At 53.2% G+C, this 19,231-nt stretch overlaps 5 protein-coding genes across 5 annotated transcripts; 1 reads left to right on the forward strand and 4 right to left on the reverse strand.

Moving 5' to 3' along the window:
- Nucleotides 1-979: 979 nt before the first annotated feature.
- On the forward strand, nucleotides 980-2,427 carry GCG54_00007529 (uncharacterized protein; the record flags this gene model as incomplete). The annotated part of the gene is made up of 4 exons (XM_045407510.1): nucleotides 980-1,303; nucleotides 1,364-1,746; nucleotides 1,802-1,866; nucleotides 1,934-2,427. The coding sequence occupies 4 exons, from the start codon at nucleotides 980-982 to the stop codon at nucleotides 2,425-2,427; spliced, it is 1,266 nt and encodes a 421-aa protein (XP_045266955.1).
- Nucleotides 2,428-3,142: 715 nt separating this feature from the next.
- On the reverse strand, nucleotides 3,143-5,277 carry GCG54_00007530 (Oxygen-dependent choline dehydrogenase; the record flags this gene model as incomplete). Its single annotated transcript, XM_045407511.1, has 2 exons — nucleotides 3,143-5,106; nucleotides 5,214-5,277. The coding sequence occupies 2 exons, from the start codon at nucleotides 5,275-5,277 to the stop codon at nucleotides 3,143-3,145; spliced, it is 2,028 nt and encodes a 675-aa protein (XP_045266956.1).
- A 2,868-nt stretch (nucleotides 5,278-8,145) lies between these two features.
- GCG54_00007531 (putative beta-glucosidase M) lies at nucleotides 8,146-10,664 on the reverse strand (the record flags this gene model as incomplete). The annotated part of the gene is made up of 5 exons (XM_045407512.1): nucleotides 8,146-8,858; nucleotides 8,908-9,628; nucleotides 9,687-10,115; nucleotides 10,169-10,476; nucleotides 10,538-10,664. The coding sequence occupies 5 exons, from the start codon at nucleotides 10,662-10,664 to the stop codon at nucleotides 8,146-8,148; spliced, it is 2,298 nt and encodes a 765-aa protein (XP_045266957.1).
- Nucleotides 10,665-11,722: 1,058 nt separating this feature from the next.
- Nucleotides 11,723-12,779, reverse strand: GCG54_00007532 (uncharacterized protein; the record flags this gene model as incomplete). The annotated part of the gene is made up of 3 exons (XM_045407513.1): nucleotides 11,723-11,830; nucleotides 11,886-12,029; nucleotides 12,084-12,779. The coding sequence occupies 3 exons, from the start codon at nucleotides 12,777-12,779 to the stop codon at nucleotides 11,723-11,725; spliced, it is 948 nt and encodes a 315-aa protein (XP_045266958.1).
- Nucleotides 12,780-14,955: 2,176 nt separating this feature from the next.
- Nucleotides 14,956-16,754, reverse strand: GCG54_00007534 (Protein PNS1; the record flags this gene model as incomplete). Its single annotated transcript, XM_045407514.1, has 3 exons — nucleotides 14,956-15,273; nucleotides 15,328-16,341; nucleotides 16,428-16,754. Coding segments are annotated over 3 exons (1,659 nt in total), but the record flags the coding sequence as incomplete, so codon positions are not given.
- Nucleotides 16,755-19,231: the final 2,477 nt, after the last annotated feature.

Consider the following 19,231-nt stretch of genomic DNA (forward strand, 5'->3'; position numbering starts at 1 on the left):
AAGCCCTTGAAGGCCCTCCCCAAAGGCTGCCCAGAAGAGTCAGGTCCGTTGTCGCTGATCTATTGGAATTACTCGCTGGGCTTCATCGTCTCGCTTCCACGGCTCCCTCCTCCTAGCCCCGGGCGCGATCGACAGGAGCAACAATTTGTCGTACAGACGGCAGTTGTCTAAGAACATGGTCACCCAGTCTAAACACGAAGGGAGCCCTGCCAACTCTCCCTGCACGGCCACGTTCCGGACGTGGCGCCCAGTGGGGGAATGTCGATTTTGTTCTAGCGTTTCCTTCGAGAAAACCAACGCCGTCGTCAGATCATTGGTCAGCCACAAACGTCTGTCCGCCGGACGTCCTTTCCGGAGCGGGACTGGTCGGGGTGCCCTAGCATAGTGCGGCTTGTGCGGATGTGGCATCTCTCCCGTCCCTCCCCTTCCTCCCGAGACGTTTGCCGGATTCGGGCATTCTGCAGCAACCTGCCCCCCTCTCCCAACGCTCGACACGCTAGTGTTCTCCAAGGTGAGGGCAGTTGCTGCAGCGAAGGAGCTCCATCGAATGGACCAAGCTACTTAGTCTGACGCCTTATGATGAGTCCCTGCCTTGTTGCAACACACTACTACGTAAGGAATATCAACCTCTCAAGTGGAGAGAGATGGTCGAAACGGCAAACGCCGAGCCTGCCAGGAGTGATGGAGCAGGCAGGCGGACGATCTCACATTGATGGGCCAGAAGAACGTCAGGCTGGGGGTCCGCAAATGGAAACACTGCACGTCCAACACCCTTGCTGGCCCGTTCTAGTGCCCTTGTGGGCGGGAATTGGTCAAGATTGAGGGAGACTTGGCAGCTGCCAAATGTCATTCTTGAATGAATATAAGAACGCATGACCCAGATCGCACTACCCCATCCTCCCCATAACCTTGCTTTCTTTGGTAGTGGAATGGGAGGGTCTTTTACTTTGGGGATCACCCCAGTCAACAAATCGCACACATGGCACCCATGGCTGAGAAGATTGAGAATCGAGGACCGGAGCTTCTAGGCGTCAACGTTTTCTTCGTCACGACGGCAATCATCGCCACGGCGCTGCGATGTTATGTGAGGATAGGGTTGGTGAAGGCTTTTGGGCGAGATGACTGGCTCATGGTGTTGGCTTTGGTATGGAAAGCGTCGTCGTCTTTGGGGGTGGCTAGGATTGCTGACATTCGACAGGTTTTCTTCATCTGTTACTCTTCGTTTTCGATTGCGGGTGTTCACTATGGCACCGGCCGTCACTTCAAGGACCTCACGCAGGACCAGATCCACAACGCGATGGAGGTAAGGGCTTCTGCTTGCGATTCGGGGCGGTCCGAAGGACAGAGCTAACAAATGTTCCAGCGCTGGTGGTACTGCTACCTCTTCTACGCCCTCAGCATGATCACATCGAAGATGTCCATCGCGTACTTCCTTCTCCGTATCGCGACGAAAAAGGTCCATATCTGGATTATCTACTGCGCCATGATCTTCACCGTTCTCGCCGGAGTTGTTTTCTTCTTCGTCTCCATGTTCCAATGTCTGCCAGTATCTCGTTTCTGGAACAAGGACATTCCGGGAACTTGCATCGACGTCAACGTGGTTATTGGACTGGCCTACCTGTACAGCGCCTTCAGCGTCATTTCCGACATGACATTCGCCATCCTCCCAGGTTTCCTCGTTTGGAGTCTGCAGCTCAAGACACGAGCCAAGTTGGCGTTGATTCCGTTGCTGGTTATGGGTTGCGTGTATGTTGCGTCTCCGCCCTGATATTCCTGATCTGGATACTGACAATCTTGGCAGGGCAAGCTCCGCAGTCATCGTCCGGTTCGGCTATCTCATGAACTTGAAGGACCCAGACTTCCTATGTAGGTTGCCATGATTCATGAACATCCCCCACCCGTAAGGCTGATTACTGACTCGCGATACTTGTAGGGGCCACACTCGACACTGCCATCTGGTCCTCAGTTGAACAGGGCCTGGCCATCACCGCCGGTAGTCTGGCAACCATCCGCCCTCTCCTCAAGCTCGTCGGCTACAAGCTCGGCATGACCACCGACCCATCACGGCTCCGGATGACGGACGACGTCGCTCGCCGGCCCTCCGCCTTCATGAATACGAGTCAGCACCTCAAGAGCGGTCAGGGCAAGGAAGCCCAGGAGGACGCCTACGGCATGTCCATCATCCCTTGCAAGTGCTGTGGCAACTTCAAGTGCGACAAGAGGAACAGCGGGGCATCGAGTACGAGCAAGAGCAAAAGGAGATCAAGCCTTGGGTTTCCGTCACGGATAAAGAAGGATGAGCCGCACGCTCTAGCCAACGTGAAGTCGGTCAGCGAGAGCGAAGAGGAACTGAACGCAGGCAGGTTGAGGGGGGACTCCCACGCCCATGATACGCAGGGAGTGGTACCCAAGAGTTTCATGTCCTGAATTTTGAACCAAACAAGTTTTCAACGAGGGTTGTATAACACCAACATGAGCAAAGCGTGCATCACACTCATTTTTTACCTGTTTCTTTTGCATGTCATAGCGTATAACCTGATTAGTCGATACATCCGCGCCGTTTTCTTTGCGGCTGTATAACGGACTTGATTAATGTCCTAATTCATAATCGAACCAGCTTTTGGAAAAAGGCACAGTCAACTAGTTCTCTTCCGGCGTGGTTCCCGACCTGTTTGTCTCGGTTAGGCGAAAGAGCTGTTGTGGCTACCGCAGAGTCCGTCACAGTAGCACCCGCAACCCAATAGTCTGTGGCGTTCTTAGGTTGCAGTAGCCGAAGACATCGCAGCAGTCGCATACAGACATCGCTTAGAGTCATCGCAACCTTCCGTTTGTGGCGCTTGACTTGCGTCTTCTGCACTATCATTATCACAATCACTGTTACTTGCATCTTTAAGCGATGGAGAACCCAGCAGACTCGGTCAATAGCTGGGCCACAGACGGCCACCGAATGGTTTGAGTATCACAAACGAACAGACAGAATGATAATCGGATGGCAAAACTCCTCGTGGGTATTTTATTAATCAAATGAGTGAACAAAAGAAGGCCTATCTACACGAACGCAACAGTTTCGCTCTTCCTCTCCAATATGCTAGTCTTTATGCGGCTAAAATTCCATGTCATTGAAGTCCTTGGTGCTCGTTCTTTACTCGTTCTGGCTGAGAATGACGTCCGCGGCCTTCTCGCCGACCATGTAAGTGGACACGGCGGTGAAGGTACCGGGGATGCGAGGGTAGACGGACGCATCCACAACTCTGAGACCCGCGACGCCGCGGACTCTGAAACTGGAGTCCAGAACGGCCATGGCGTCGTCGTCGGCGCCGATCGGGCAGGTGGACGAGGCGTGGTGGCCCCAGGCGGCGTCCTTGACGTACTGCTTGACGGCATCGACACCGACGACGTCGGCGCCGGGCAGCTCCTCGGTGATGGGGACGAGCTGGCGGGTGAAGGCATCACGGGCAAGCTCGACGGCCTCGGCCATGGCCTGGAGATCGGCGTCGTAGTCGCCGACGCCGGAGTCAAAGTAGTTGTAGAGGATGTCGGGCATGTCGAGGGGGTCGGCGGAGCGGAGGGTGACGGCGCCGGCGGTGTTTCTGGGGTGGGACTTGAGGATGGCCCAGGTGAAGAAGTCGTGGTTGACGGTGGCGTTGTAGCTGTACTCGGGGAAGTAGCCGCGGAAGTTGACGGGGCCGCCGAACGTGAAGACATCCCACTCGTTGTTCTCGGTGGTGGTGGACTTGTAGAACATGGTCGCAGCCAGGCCGGGAGAGCTGTAGAGGCCGTGGTCGCCGAGGATGGGGTTCTCCCAGCGGGTGATGCAGGGGTCGTCCTGGCCGTAGAAGCCCCAGGTGCAGCCGTCGAGAGCAGTGAAGTTGGTGGGAGTGCGGCCCTGGACGGAGATCTCGTAGTGGTCCTGGAGGTTGGTGCCGACACCGGGGAGGTCCTTGACGACGGTGATGTTGAACTTCTCGAGCTCCTCCTTGGGGCCGACACCGCTGAGCTTCAGGATCTGGGGAGAGTTGTAGGTTCCTCCGGAGATGATGATCTCCTTGGAAGCAGTGGCGGAGCCCTGGACACCCTCGCCGGCGTTGCGGGAGCGAGGGCTGGCGCGGTAGAGGTACTGGCCGTCGAGGAACTCAACGCCGGTGGCCTTGGGGGGAGTGACATCGGTGTCGAAGACGACCTTGGTGACGTGGCAGTTAAGACGGACATCGAGAGGGTACTTCTGGGTGCCGTCGGCGTTCTTGGCGTCACGGACAGCGACGACGAACTCGCGGGAGCCAGTGCGGTGGGCCTCGTTGGTGGAGATGGGGATCTGGTTGTAGCCGATGGAGGTGTCTCTAGTGTCGGAGGCGGAGTTGGCATCACCGGCAATGAGAGTGGCGAGGTTGATGACGGAGTCGGTCAGGTTGCCCAGGGCAAAGGCACCACCGGTAAGCAGGCTGAGAAGCTGGGGGTCCTCGAGAACGATGCTGAGAGGAGCAGTCTCGGTGGCGAGCCAGCCGTCGTAGCCATGGCCCTCCTGGGCGGGCAGAAGGTACTGGTTCTTCTCCATGCGCTCGAAGTAGGTGCGCATGTTGGCCGCGGACCAAGAGTCATCGCCGGTGATCTCGGCAATGTGCTCAAAGTCGGAGTTGTGAGGGTAGACGGCGATGAGGGCGTTGTGAGCAGTGCATCCTCCGAGAGTTCCAGCGCGAGGGTACAAAGTGCCCTTGATCGTGGAGCCCTCGGGCGGGCTGAGACCGGTGTAGACGCTGCCATCGGGAGTGTCGTACGAGGTCTTGAAGTCACGGGCCTGCTGGGTGTCGTCGGCGTAGTGACGGACGAAGAAGTCCCAGGACATGGCATCGTCCTCGGTGACCTTGGCGTTGTAGGCCGGGATGGTGTAGTTCTCGTTCGCCGACTGGTCATCACCGGCCTCGATGAGGAGAGTTTTCTTGCCGGCGAGGGCGAGGCGGGCCGCGAGAGGGCCACCACCGGCACCGGAGCCGACGACGATGTACTCGTAGCCGGTCAGGTCCTCTGCCGAGACCACGGTAGAAGAGGCGGCCAGAAGGCCGAAAAAGTGCGAGAACCTCATTGTGAAGAAGGCTTTCTTGGCGACGGTCCCTGGTAGCGAATGGTCAGAATGCGACGTCGAAACGTGGGAGCATGGCTCGGGGTGGTGATTTGCTGAAGACTTACCTGGTGTGTAAGGAGTGAAAAGGAATGTCTACCTGGTTGTTCTAGCTTCCATCTCCAAGCCGGCTCATCGTGGGATGGTCGGACTTTATACGCCATGATCGACAACACACATGCGCGCAAATTGCGATTGTCTGCTTCCCTAGAATCGAAGCTTTGTTGCAACCCTTCCACGCCGTCGATGGCCACAGCAGAAGACGCAGCCCCTTGTCGAAGCGTCCACATTGAGGCCTAGTTCCGTCGACCGCGTTATCCGACCATGCAGTCCGGGCTCAGTTCCGCGCCTTCTCCGCGTGGCGTCCGGGGTCGGCCCGCTAAGATGCAGGTGGTGACCACTCGCCTGAGGACTTCTTCATCAAGATGGGGATGACGACATCTGAAAGGTGTCGTATAACATTGGCATCGCCTCTTCCCTTGCTGTAATTCAGGGGATACACCAATGCGTAAAGGGGGGTATCTTGTGCGGGGTGCAGAGTGTCCTCGCTGCAACACCGAATGGAACTACTGCCAAGTGCTTACACCTCGGTGTGAAGATGACTTGCTTGATTTTTTTGATTTACAGGTGGTGATCACTTACAACTCAGAGATGTGAGATGTGGTGTTGCATTCTCGAGTCAACTGGATCATCCGATCTCTTTCGTCCGTGAAGTTGAGTTTAGATTCGCATTCGCCCAGAGAGACACCCATCATCTGATGCGATTACAGTTCAGTAGACTCAGCGGGATCACCCCTCGCCGAAAGGACGACCCATGTTCCGGATGCCTGCAACCTCGGAGATTCAACGACAGGGCCCAGAATGCGTGGCAAGCGTGGAGGCCCCCTCATGGTGATCTTCAGTTTTTGACGACTTGCCGAGCTGTCTAGGCTGCCCCGTCTTGCCTGTTCAGTGTTGGCGGTCCACTAGTTTCGTCTTAGTGCTGGCCCCTCGCACTCCCTGGTCGCGAGGTTCGAGCGCCAAAATACGACCGCAGCCCTGATATTTGGTCACAGCTCCCCGCACATCAGTTGCGAAGCCCGTTCGTCTTGTTCGTTTGCGACATGGGTTTCCTCTCCATCCTGTCCACAAAGGCCATTCAAGCCGAGGCTAACATGGGGCTTCAAAACTTCCCGACTTGATGCTCAACTGTCAGAGCGGACGAACAAGCCAATTCGAGAAGGCTGCTCCGAACCTGAACGTCTGATAGCTGTCAGATTTCAACTCTCGCCGGTATCCCCGGGCTCTATCTTCCAACGGTCGCTAGGCTCGTTCAGCCCTTTCATGTGATTACGTGTATCTGTTGGGGATTTTAGAATTGCGTCCTGCATTGCATGCGCGCATCTCAATACGACGGGATCTCAGCTGAAGCTCTGTCAGAAATCGAAAACCGACTCCTTTTTCGATGTCCTCTTTCAGCTTTGACGAAATGAACTGGATGTCAGTGCAGCCATGCGCCGGTTGCCAAGTGAGTGTTGAGGCTCTGAGCCACGTTTTCGCATTGACGCCCGATCTTGATTTTCCGAGTTGCTCGCGTTGCCAGTCAACAAGACAACAGCCAGCAGAATGGCCCGAATGTAATCAGAGATGTGTCTTTGCGATGGCCCTACAGAGCGCCACAGAGGGCGCTAATAGATTGCTAAAGTGGCTCTGCGGCCGGCGATTTTGCAGCCGAGTCAGGCCGGATACAGAGGCTCCACGAAAGCTCAAGCACTGTAAATAAGCTTAACTGACTCGATTCCGGTACCATTTGTTTCAGTTTGATGGGATGCGCAATCGCTGTTGTCTGCAATTGTGCTTGGGACGATGTCTCTGAAGATCCGTTCTGTGTATCGGTACATGAGTCTGCTGTAGAAGCTCAACCGCGGAATTGCCATTTTGCGACTGTCTGTGCTCTTCAACACGATGAAGGAATCCTACATCAGGCTGGGCATCTTCAAATGACAGCGGAACAGTTCCTCTCATCTCCACATCCCTAGGTGAGGTGTTCGGGAGGGAGGCTCCGGCGGCTCATCTGAACTCAGCGATCCATGTCCGCTCTGCCGTCCCACCCGAGTTCATCACGAACTCTCCGAAACTACCCACTCGGTCAAGCGAGAGACATGCCCAGCCCTAATTGACTCCAGCCACAATATAATCATCTCTGCAGCGCCAGCTGTCAACAATCCTGGATTCCACCCGATCCACAACCCAGCATTCTTAGTGTAGCGGTTATCATCCCAGCCTTCCATTCGAGAGAATCTGACATCTGTCTGCGAGCTGGGGACCGGGGTTCGACTCCCCGAGGATGCATTTGCTTTTGCCTTTTTGCTCTGCTGCATTGTGTGTCGATGAGTTGTTGATTGCTGGGGTTGCATGTGGGCGTGGTTGGTGCTTGGAGGTGAGAAGCGGTAGCCTACGGAGAAAGTCATTTACCCGACGGTCCAAATGATGAGCAAAGTTCTTAATTATGAGACGGACAGTGCCTGCTGGCTGGTGCCTTCCCAAAGTAGAACGCTGTCCTGCTAGAGCAATATTGACATGGATGATGGAAATGACGGACCAGAGCGCCACCACCTAGAGATGACTCACGACGACGCGGGACGGCGAGGGACAATGATGAGAGACGAGTAGAAGAGACAACGACAAGGGAGGATGATGGCTAACAATAGGAGACAGCGACAGAGGATGTGATAACATACGATCGGTTGGGTAATGGTAGACACCGACGGCAGCGGGACGCCGACAACGATGACGACAACATTGTAGAAGGAAAAAGAACTGAACGAACCTTCCTCTACTTGATACCAGCAACGATAAGTGATACAGCGCATTCGTCATTTATCTTGAGCCTGTTCATTTGTGTCATTCAGAGTTAGAAGTGCGGCAATCAGCACAAGAAAACATCATCATGTGTGCACTTTATATCAAGACGATCATCGATATCATGAGCTATCCTAAAATACCATTCATTCACCTCATCATTCACCTCAGATTACATATTATAATCCCCTCTAAATACTGAACGTGCCATTCAGCCTCAAATCGCGACTACTCGCGCCAACCCACACGTCAAACTCCCCCTCGGGCAACCGCCACTGTTGCGCGACAACGTCCCAGAAACTCAGATCTCTTCTCACAAGCTTGAACTCCACCGTGGCGCTCGCGCCCGCCTCGAGGTACACCCTCTCGAAACCCCGGAGCTGCCTAATCGGCGTGCCTTCAACGGGGATGCCCACGTACAGCTGCGCGACCTCATGGCCCGCCACATCGCCCGTGTTCTGCACCTGCGCCGTGACGGAGTACACCTCCTCCCACAGCTGCGGGTGGCCGCCCTGCACGATCGCGACGCCCGCGTCCGGGAGGCCGGCGACGGGACTGCCGACGGGGGCGGAGGCGAGGGCCGAGTAGGCGAAGGTGGTGTACGACAGCCCGAAGCCAAACTCGTAGCGGGGGGCGACGTCGTCCTTGTCGAAGGCGCGGTAGTCGATGAAGAGGCCCTCGGTGAAGTCGTCCTGCGGGAAGGGACCGGTCTCGGCGCTGGAGTTGAGCAGGGCGCCGAAGTCTTCCTCGGCGTGCGCGACAGTGTAGGGGAGGCGACCGCTGGGGTTGACGTCGCCGTAGAGGATGTCGACGAGGGAGTTGCCGGATTCTTGGCCGGGCAGGCCGGCGAAGAGGACGGCTGTGACGTTAGGGTGGTCGACCCAGGCATCGATGACTCGGGTTCCTGGTCGGTGTCAGTCATGGTCAATGAGCGATCGTGTTGGGGGACTTACCAGCTGAGTGGAGCACGACAATGGTGTTGGGGCAGTTTGCCGCGACGTTGTTGACGAGGTTATCGCTAAAGTCATCCTTCAGGCTGGGACGATCGTATCCCTCAGATGCCCACGCATTGATAAACACAAAGCATGCCTCCGTGTTAACATAGGCCGGGCTTGGGTTCTCAGAGTAAAAGTCCCACTTGACGATACCCCCATCCGCAATGACGCGGTCCTGGATGGCCTGGAAGGGGCTGATCACATACGGCGGGGTGGTGATGCCCGAACCGCCGCCGGCAATGATGGTTCCGTTGTACGTGTTGATCTCGTCGGTGCCGAAGCCAGGGCCGTAGCTGGTGCTCGCCCACGGGCTCGGGTGCAGGGAGGCGTCGTAGCCATAGACGGTCAGGAACTTGGGGCTTTTCAGGGGCAGAGTGCCGTTCACGTTCTTGACGAGCACAGTTCCGGCAGCACCGATCTCGCGGATGAGTGTCTTGTGTCCGTTCTGCACGTCCACGGGCGCGTGCTTCTGCAGGTTGGAGTAGACGCCGACCGCGGGATAGTCGTCACCATCTTGGCCGGTGTAGTACCATGCAGCCAGGATACGGGTGGCCATGTCCTCGATCCGCTCGTGTGCGACGCTGCCATTGTTGACGGCCTCGACGAGGGAGGCGCCCCAGAAGCCTTCGCTGGGCATCACGAGGTCCAGCCCTGCGTTCGCGCTCGCTACGCCGGAATGCTACAACCATCATCAGCACACGATCTACAACCCTCACAGTTGACAGACAAAGACTTACCTGAGCGCCCCAGTCAGACACCAAGAAGCCCTCGAACCCAAGCTCGCCCTTCAACACGCCATTAATCAGCTTCGAGTTCTGGCAGCCGTACGAGTTGTTGGACCGCTGGTACGAGCACATGACGGACGCAGCACCCTCGCGGATGGCGTCCATGAAGGGGAAGACGTAGAGCTCGTGCAGCGTGCGGTCGTCGACGTTGGAGCTCACGGCCTCGCCGAGCCCCGTCTCCGGGTTGCGGCGGTACTCCTGCTCGTTGAGGATCCAGTGCTTCGGGCACGCGATGGTGCCGGCGTCCTGCATGCCCTTGGTGATCTCGCCTACGCTGATGGAGGCGAGGTACGGGTCGTTGCTGGTGCCTTCCCAGTTTCGCCCACCGCGGGCGATGCGGCCGAGGGGTCCGCCGACGGGGCCGAGACCGACGTTGATACCCTGAGATGCTCATCAATGGTCTGTGTGTTTGATTGGAACGTTGGTGTTCTTACCTTGCCGCGGTACTCGGCACCGAGGGCCTCGCCGTACTGGTAGGACAGGTTGCGATCAAACGCAGCACCGAGATGAATGCCAGCTGGGAAAGCAGAGACAAACTCCTGCGCGCGCACGCCGTCCGGTCCGTCTTGAAGGCAGAGGGGCTCGATGCCGAGACGGGGGATAGAGCCGGTGTTGCCCGTGCAGAGACCCGTCCAGCCATGGGTGAAGTTGGCCAGCTCCTCGACGGTCATCTGCGAAGTGAGGGCCTTTGCGCGCTGGTAGGCCAACGCCCAAGCATCATTAGTAGTACCATTTCCCACGGCTACACGATGTTAGCACGGAGACTGCCTCGCGTGAAGGCTGAGGAGGAGATGATCACTCACGGGTGGGATAGACAGGAGGACTCTGGCCATAGTAAGGGTCTGTCTCGTTCGTGTACTCGCTCTGGGCTGCGCAGAGTCGAAGACCCGCGAGGGCCGCCACGACGGTTGTAAGCACGGCGTTCACCATGATGACGAGGAGAACTCAATGGTTTGACCGGGAAGAGTGCGCTGCTTGAGCCAACCACACCGTTTTCTCGAGAATACCAGCTACTTATGACTATTTCCCACGGCTCGGTTCGGGAGAAGACTCAACGAACGGCCGCCCTCTAGTCCCCGGCGCCGCTGCAACTTCAATCCTCTAGGCGCATGCGCCGTCGGCCCTTCTCCAGAACCCACCAGTCCCATGATCACGTCCAATTTTCCCCAACGTCCCACCGCGAGATTCCCAATTCCAGCACTGAAATCCGAGGGGATGAGATCATCGAGGCTGCGAAGCCGGCCACTCGGACCAAGCTTTTCGGTAGTAGTCTGTCAATCCGGTAGTAGTTTGTGGGGTATTAGGTGTCATCCGAACGGTGCGGGGGAGGGGTGCCAGCAACGCTTCTTTTGGCCCTGGGATGCCCATGGAGGCTCTTCGGCGGTATTCTGAGTGCATTCTGCAGAATAACCATACTGGCAGAGCACGCGGGGAATCGTGGGGAAGGGCACAGGGGTGGTTGAGTGGACTGTCGGGGGAATATCACACGTCTGTTGGCGTGAGTCGAGGTGATGCCGTGATGTGGGAGTGCGGGGAAGGTCGTAAGATTGGTGGGCTGGTGTTGGTTGGCGACTGGGGTTATGACGGGAAACACTTCGGCAAAGATGGGCTGTTTGCTCGTCTTTGGCCCGAGGCAGCGCAGTGAAGCCTGAATCGGGGAGTCATTTAAGCTGCCATCGCCGATGGGGGGCGGGGTTGATGGAGCTGGGTGGTTAAGTTGACTGCTTTAGGGTTGGGATGAGGGTATATCCGCCCCTTTGGGAGTGGCCCTTGTAGGCAACTGTCGGTCTGGATTTTCGCCTTCGTTGAATTGACGTTCTAGATTGGTCAGCGATTAAGAATCGTGCGAGGTTGAGGTGGTGTTCGCTACTCGGCAGGAGTCACATCATCATGGTTCGCGAGGAACGGACCGATAACCACGTTATGTGCCAGGACCGTGGGTAGCAAGTTCTGTCAGGGCCAAGTCGGAAAACCCGGTTCGTTCTCGATCACAAAGGTGCAGGAGAATCTTCGCCGGGTCGGTCATAACCCAGCTTCGGATAGGGAGTGGGATACTTCCCATCGTCATCAGTCACCCAGTTGGGGTAACCGAGGTCCTGCAATAGCCGCATATCAGCCATATGTACGATCATTTTGCTGAACTTCACTAACGTAGAAGGGATTTCCAGAAGTTCCGGCCCTTTTCAACTCTGTCGCCTCATTCCACCACTCTACCTCGGGCCGGTGACGGCGCTTACACCACATACACCTGGGATCGATCTCGTCAGGAACAGTAGCGCCACATTTGCACCAGAACTAACCAAACCAATCAGTATCATGCCATCAAGTGATGAAAAGAAAACGACTCACAGCGCGATCATGTTGATGATCATGCAACAGTTTGGTGATGGGCTCGTCCGAATCGTCCTCCGCCCAGCCCCCCTCAAACTCAGTGTGCTCGTTGTAATACCTGCCCGCCTCGCGGTCGAACTCTCTGGCACATTTCAGGCAGATCCAACGGCTGTAGACGTTACAGTCACACCTCTCATTCAAAAACTTCCCCTCAATCTCTTTCTCCTGCTTCTCGTCGCACGGCGGGCACAAGCACATGACATTGTAAGACTGACACGGCTCATTGAGATGCGGCCGGCCAAAGGAGTAGATGGAGCGGTTCGGCCAGCGCGGGTAGTCCCTGCACTCTTCGCAAATGTTGATGCCGCACCTGACGCACGGCAGGGCGCCCGTCTCGTCGCATTTGAGGTTGAACAGCCGCACCTCGATGGGCTCATCGAAGTCGATCCTGGGCTCCTGCTTGAGCTTGAGCTTCCAGTAGTGGATGCGGTGCGGGCCGGTGAAGTTCTGGCGTCTGGCCAGGCCGCGGCCGTCGCAGAGACACGAGCGCTTAAGGCGGTTGAAGATGACGGGGGAGCCAAGGATAGACGCGTGGTTGGAGCGATTTGTGAGGGCTAGATGGAAAAGATCCAAGGTCGAGACGTACTCGGTGAGGCTGGAAAGAATAGGGTAGGAGGATATGAGGTTTGAGAGGGAGGGTGGTTCGTGGGCCATTGTTGGATTTCGGGCTGCGAGAATTACGGCACAGCTGAGTTTCCTTATTTCACCCAAGGGTTCCGCGAATGAGTCAGGTTGAAGTTGAGGACTGGGCTGGTTTTGTTGAAGTGGTAGCGTGTGAAGACGTGAAGTCAATTGCAAGTGGCGGTGCTGCTGCCTGGTGGCGAAGAGATTGCGCATCGTCCCATGTTTCTTGGCGCACCCACTTGGTTGATCCATGCTTCAGCCTCTGTTGCTCGGATGTGTGGCTTGGCATGGGTAGCTAAACATCGAGTTCTGTGACATCACATTAAGAAGTGGCAGCCGAATTTAGCAACTAGGTAACTATGGTTATTATACTGGCGAGAAAAGAGCTGGCGCATTTACTCAGTGCCAGAATCGAAAATGGCTCGGTTCTTTGCTTGGTCAGCCAAACATAGAACTGCCCAATACAGCTTTTAACCCGCTCCTGTTCGTCAGAAGGTAAACGGTAACCTAAACGGTCAAAGTGAAAGCTTCGTACAATCTCATTGCACATTTTCACAGTTGAAATCGGAAGATGGTGGATTTGATCCGCGGAAAGAGATGCCAAATCATGTCAAATCATTGAACAAGACGCGTCTATCGCTCTTATGGTTTGGCATACAATTTCCCCCAAATCGTCTCGGGATTTTGAACCATTTCCATGTCAAATACTCACCAATTGCAAAAGCTACTCGAACCCGATATCTCGACCTGTACAGCCATGACACACTGCACAGTCAATTCCAGCATCTTTAGCTGCAGTTGCAATAAACGTCAAGAACATCAATTAGCCCAATTACCAAAATAGAACCGGGGTAAATACAGCTACTTGAATTGAGAAACGGAGCAGCTGTCAAACGTGCCGCTCTTGCTCGTGCACTATTCCCATCAATCAACAACAAATTCCAACATTACTCTGCGGTTTCTGTACTCAGGTCTCCAGGGCACCCGCTTTGGCATGTGGCCTCAGTATCATACATCCCTCCAGTCCACGGAAAAACGGCGAGGGGCGAGGTGATGAGCAACAGAAGGAGGGAAGACTTCATGGTGAAGGAGTGTATTGATCTTTCTTGAAATCCTTTCGAAATATGATTGGTAGGTATTCGAGGAGTGGATGAGTCAATGGTGAGAGATGCGTGGTTAGCAAGTGCAAAGCCACGGCTGACAGTCTCTGTATTGATCCATCGGAAGGAACTCGTCTCCTGAGAATTATAGGGCTGACTTTCCAAATTTGCCGTGATCTGCGGATTCACGGCGATCGACAACCTGGAAACTGTGCTGCGTACTAATACACCTGCCGCTATAACAGAGGCTATGCTTTCAAGTCCACCCAGGCCCCCCAACTTTCCCGCCTCAATCTACAAAACCAAAACTTAAACCTAAGAAGTGTGAAGGCGGACTATAAACTCCAGCAAAGCCTCACCCCAACAGCATAACAGAAGTTGAATATATGGGGAAGAGACTGACACCACAGGTGCAAGCCTTCGAAGGGTGACTTGACCTTGCCTCGGAACGGCGTGGCGTTGATGAATGTCGTATGAGGAGAAATCCGTTGCAGTTGCAGCAGATGCTGCAAAAGTCAACATTGTAACAAGTCCACTTAGTATACAATATATCTGAGGTGCTGGCATGGGAACATCCCACTTGAGTCATGCCGTGGGGACATCCCGAGCGGGTTGTGGGAATACAACATGCCCAGGACGCCAAAGGAGGCATAGATGTTACCACCGCGTATTCGGAGTCGAGTGACAAAAAACATAACATCAAGAACAGCGAAACCGAAAACTGAATATATCGTACTGGGTTCGTTTTTCTCCTTTTCCGCAGGGTGAAACGTTGTCCGACAGCAAGTCGTGGGGAATGCGCCGCCATCAGTCAAGGACAATTTCAACCAGCCGCGCGCGTACGACGGCAGGTCCAAAATGCATCCGCCGATTTTCTATGGTATACATGTATGTTGTGTACATACAACCCATGTGACGCACGCAAGTAGAAAGAATTCAATAATTAAACCGTTATTCCATTACAGGTATAGCAAACTGAAGCCAATGTTGGGTATCCCCGTACGCCCCGGCAGCCGCCCTAAACGTGCCCAATCCCAATCAGTCCGCGGCTCGTATGATCCAAACTAGCTAGATGGAACGCTGCGCGATGTCCATCTTCCGGCTCCTCAGGCGTGAATAGCCTGCTGGACCTCTGGATAGACCCTCACCATCTCATCGTACAACTGCGGGTGGTCTCTCATCATGACCTGAGGATCCCAGGCTGCTGCAACAAAGATGGTGTCGATACCGCTTGAGATGGGAGTCGTGAAGACATTGGCAATTTGCATTCCAATGAGGAAAGCGAACGCCACCACCACGGGGGTGTAGGCACCGGTCGAGTTGTAGGCTGGGTGTGTGAAGACCATGTAGAGGTACGCGAGGAAAGCGCATGCGTAGCCAATGAAGACGGCGCCAAAGGAGAGAACCGGGCCGATGAGGCATTCCTAAACCTGTCAGTACGAGAGCTTTGCTGATTTACAATAAGGTTAACTACTCACATTGACGAGAGCGTCGATGCCACGGTCCTTGATCATCTTCCACGTATCCTTCGCAGCGGGGATATATGCCTTGCCGTATAACGCGATATGCGAAAAGGCGTATCTGTTCAGGAACGAGACGGCCCAATCCAGGATAGAGATCAGGCACCCAAGAATGCAGAACAGGATGTATCCTACAATGTTACCGTCTCCGGCAGCCTGGGACCTTGCGACAGAGCAAAGGTGGCGCAAAAAGTTGATGATGGCGACAATCAAGCTACCGAAGCTGATGGAGCCGAAGCTGTAGGTCAAAGACCGCTTGAGGGCTCCACGGGTGGCGCCCTTGGGAAAGTTGTTGACGCAGAAGTACCAAGAGCCGTAGACGCCCGAAATGGTAACGTGGATGACGTTCTTGAGGACCTCGGAGATCCAGTACATGGCGAACGTGATGAAGACGAGGATGCCAATCACCTTTCCTTGGCTACATTGGCCGTTCCGACACTGCGGGTTGTTCGCCGACGGTTGGTACTTGGAGTATGTCGCGACCAAGGTCACAGAGTACCACGCAGCAAACGCGGCACCGAGCATGCCGCCCAGGAACGACACGAGGTAGACGTGGCCATACTTCTTGGAGACCTGGATCGAGGTCTTGAGCATCAGCGCCGAGAAGGGGATGCGCGGGATCCAGCTGATGAAGGCGATGACCAAGAATACGCCGAAGATGAGGAAGACGATGCCGCCGGAATAGTACTTCCTGGAGAGCATGTATATGGCGGTGACGAAGGCGAAGACGATATTGAGAATACCCGTGACCCAGATGAAGGCCTTGGGGAAAAGGCGAGCAAGCCATACGTAGCCATAGCTCAGGACGACGGCGACGGCGAGGCAGAAGGCGAAGAGTACAATCGTGTTAGTGGAGAGGCCGAAAGTATTGCCGCCGTCATAGATGCCGCCGCCATTCAGGGATTTGGTCTGGCTGTAGCCAGAGATGGTCAGGCCTGAGACTGCCGCAAACCCGAGGAAAACGAGCCAGAACTGGTGACGGTCAGTAATGGACACAGAGGACGTAGGCGAAGGCGAAGGACGATGAAGAGAACGCAGGCGACGACATCGCAGCTTACCAAAATAGCGGCCCAAAGATCATTCCACTTGGGCTTTTCAATCTTGAAGGCCTCCTCGAAGGTATACTTCTCCGGGTCGTAGCCCTGCGGCGGCGCGTTGTATCCGTAGCCGTTGCTGCCATTGTAGCCATTGCCCCCATCGTATGCGAACTGCTGCTGCGGCGGCGGGTGAGGTTGCTGGTAGCCGTTGTTCTGGTATCCGTTGTTGTACTGCTGCGCGTATTTAGGATCGTAGGGCTGCTGCTGCTGCTGCTGGCCACCGTAGTAGCCAGCTGACTCGCCGTACGGTTGCGACATTGGTCCCGGCGGACGATTGGCGATGGGGCCGCCTGTCGTTGCTGTCTTGGCTATTATATATCGGGGTGTGCGATGGTGAATCTGGCGAGACGGGAGTCGACGACGACGATGGAAGGCAATGGGAGGTAAGTAAACAGCTAGCAGAGAAAAGAAATTGGCCGCAGAGGAAATAATGGTCTCAGGTGTTGGCGCGTGGAATGATTTAGATTCAATGACGGAGCTGTTTTGGCGCCGGCCGGCTGCCCACCCGTCCACCTGTGCCTTCCGCTACTTTTTAGGCTTAAGCTTCACCTCCCAGGGCCCCCCGTGGCCCCTGTGGCCTTGCCGAATCCAAGCTGTCCAATGACGTTACCACTCGCCGTGCACGGGCAGAAAAAGCACAAAGACTTGAGCAGATTGCGGGCACGGGATTGGCTGCTGCGTCTGCTAGCTGTGTCGATGCAAGCTGAACTTGAGGAAGGACCAGGGGGCGGAAGGCGCCCCGCCTGCTCATACAGGTTACGCGTCGAATTGCCGAGAGTCACGTGCCAAGGCTTGTCTGGGAAGATCCCAGTCTTGGCGGCCCAGCAATCGTTGAATCTTGGCTTACATAACGTGCTGTTTGCAGATGGTTTTTTTGTTGTCACGGTCTATCGAAGGGTCTAACGAGGGCCAATCTCGGACAGACGTCGATCGATGGGATGAGATGAGATGAACCGCTAAACATTCCGCATCTCACCGGCCGTGACACTCGGCTGCCTCGAACTGCTTTGTGCACTTACTCTTACGGATACATGACGTCTAACAAGGTGCACAATGTGCAGCCTCTGCTGTTGCATGCCAAACGAAACACCACCGCCCGGCCGAGACATTCCCTCGGATATCGGCATCGCAACCCCGGTCGCTCGCAGCCCAGCCAAGCACGCAAAATCGGCCCAGGCCATGCATCATCCCTCGCCCACATCCTGTTTCCTCCACCAGAGGGGATGGTTTGCAGGTTTTCTTGCAGGGACATGCGGCGACCCTGATTAATGCGAAGAAAAAACGCTCTAGCTACTGCCAACTTCTAACTTCTACACTACCCTCCACCTCCCTCTACCCTCACTACTGCTAGCCTACTTTTTAATTATTAATTTGTGGTTAATATAATCTTATTATTTTTTATATGTGAAAACCTAACTTTTTCTAAATATTTAATATTTCCTAAAATAGTATACTTATATAAGTAATATTTTAATCTATAATATTATATCTTTTTAAGCTAAATAGCCCCCCCTAGATTATTCCTATCTATTTACCCTCCTTATACCTCTCTTATTAATTTACCCTCTATAACCCTCTCTTTTATTTATTTACTTTATTATTATTATTATTATTATTATTATTAACCTCACTATTATAATAGATTATGAAGAGTAAGCTATTTTTAATACTCTTTTTACTTAGTTTACTACTAATACTAATAATATTAATAAGGTATGCTTATCTTTTATTTTAAGCCTATATGTTAATTTTAACCCTAATTAGTATTATAATAACTAAGTAGATTTTAATATAGATACCTTTATTATTAAGATTAATTATATATCTCTACTTAAGCTATTTTTACTTTATCTTACTATTAACTTCTACTACCTTTAGGATTTACTATTGAGACTGAAATAACTTAAGTTAGCCCTCTTATAGTACTTAAAGAGATTAAAGCTATATACACCTCTTTTTTTAACCTTAACCCTACCTATACTATTAGTAGTAATATATTTAAAGCCTAATAGCTTTATATAAGTAACTTTTTTATACCTTTTTATAGGTGTATTAATAGCTCTAAAAAGCACTTTACTTACTGCTATTATTACTACCTTCTCGCTAAAAAAAAAGAGTATTAAAGTTAGAGTAGTAGTTAATATATATAAGGGATATAGTAAGTAATTAGCTACCCTTTTTAAGCTAAGATTACTTAGTATTATATTAATATATCCCTCTCTACTTACTTTATTATTAAGATTACTACTACCTATAGCTTTTATATTAACTATAATCTTAACTAATTAGATTACGTTAGAATCCTTCCTACCTTTAAATAGTTTGCTACTATATAAGTTTCTTCTAGCTATAAGCTTTTTGAGGTCTACTATATATTATAAGGCTATAATAGGTGTTTTGAGGTTATTAATGTTATTATAGGTATAAGCGTATTCAGGGGCGTGGTATATGCGCCTATATAGTATAGGGTTATAGATGGGCTTATATTATAATAAAAGGTGATAATCCTAAGTATTTATAGGCATTTAATCGTATAGATAATAATAAGGGGATTAATATATTATAATAACTCTAGTTGTTATTTCTTATATAGTTAGTAGGTTTCCTCCTCTAGTAGGGAAAAGTGAGGGGAAAGATAATCTAAAACGTAACCTGCTAAACTGCTAATTATATAAGGTACTTACGTAACTATACGTATTATATAATTAGTATTATAGTTATAGGTTATAATAAATAGAGTATTTTTATATAAGGTTTAATACCTT

This window comes from Colletotrichum gloeosporioides, assembly GCF_011800055.1.
Source record: "Colletotrichum gloeosporioides strain Lc1 chromosome Unknown consensus_27, whole genome shotgun sequence".
NCBI lineage: Eukaryota > Fungi > Ascomycota > Sordariomycetes > Glomerellales > Glomerellaceae > Colletotrichum > Colletotrichum gloeosporioides.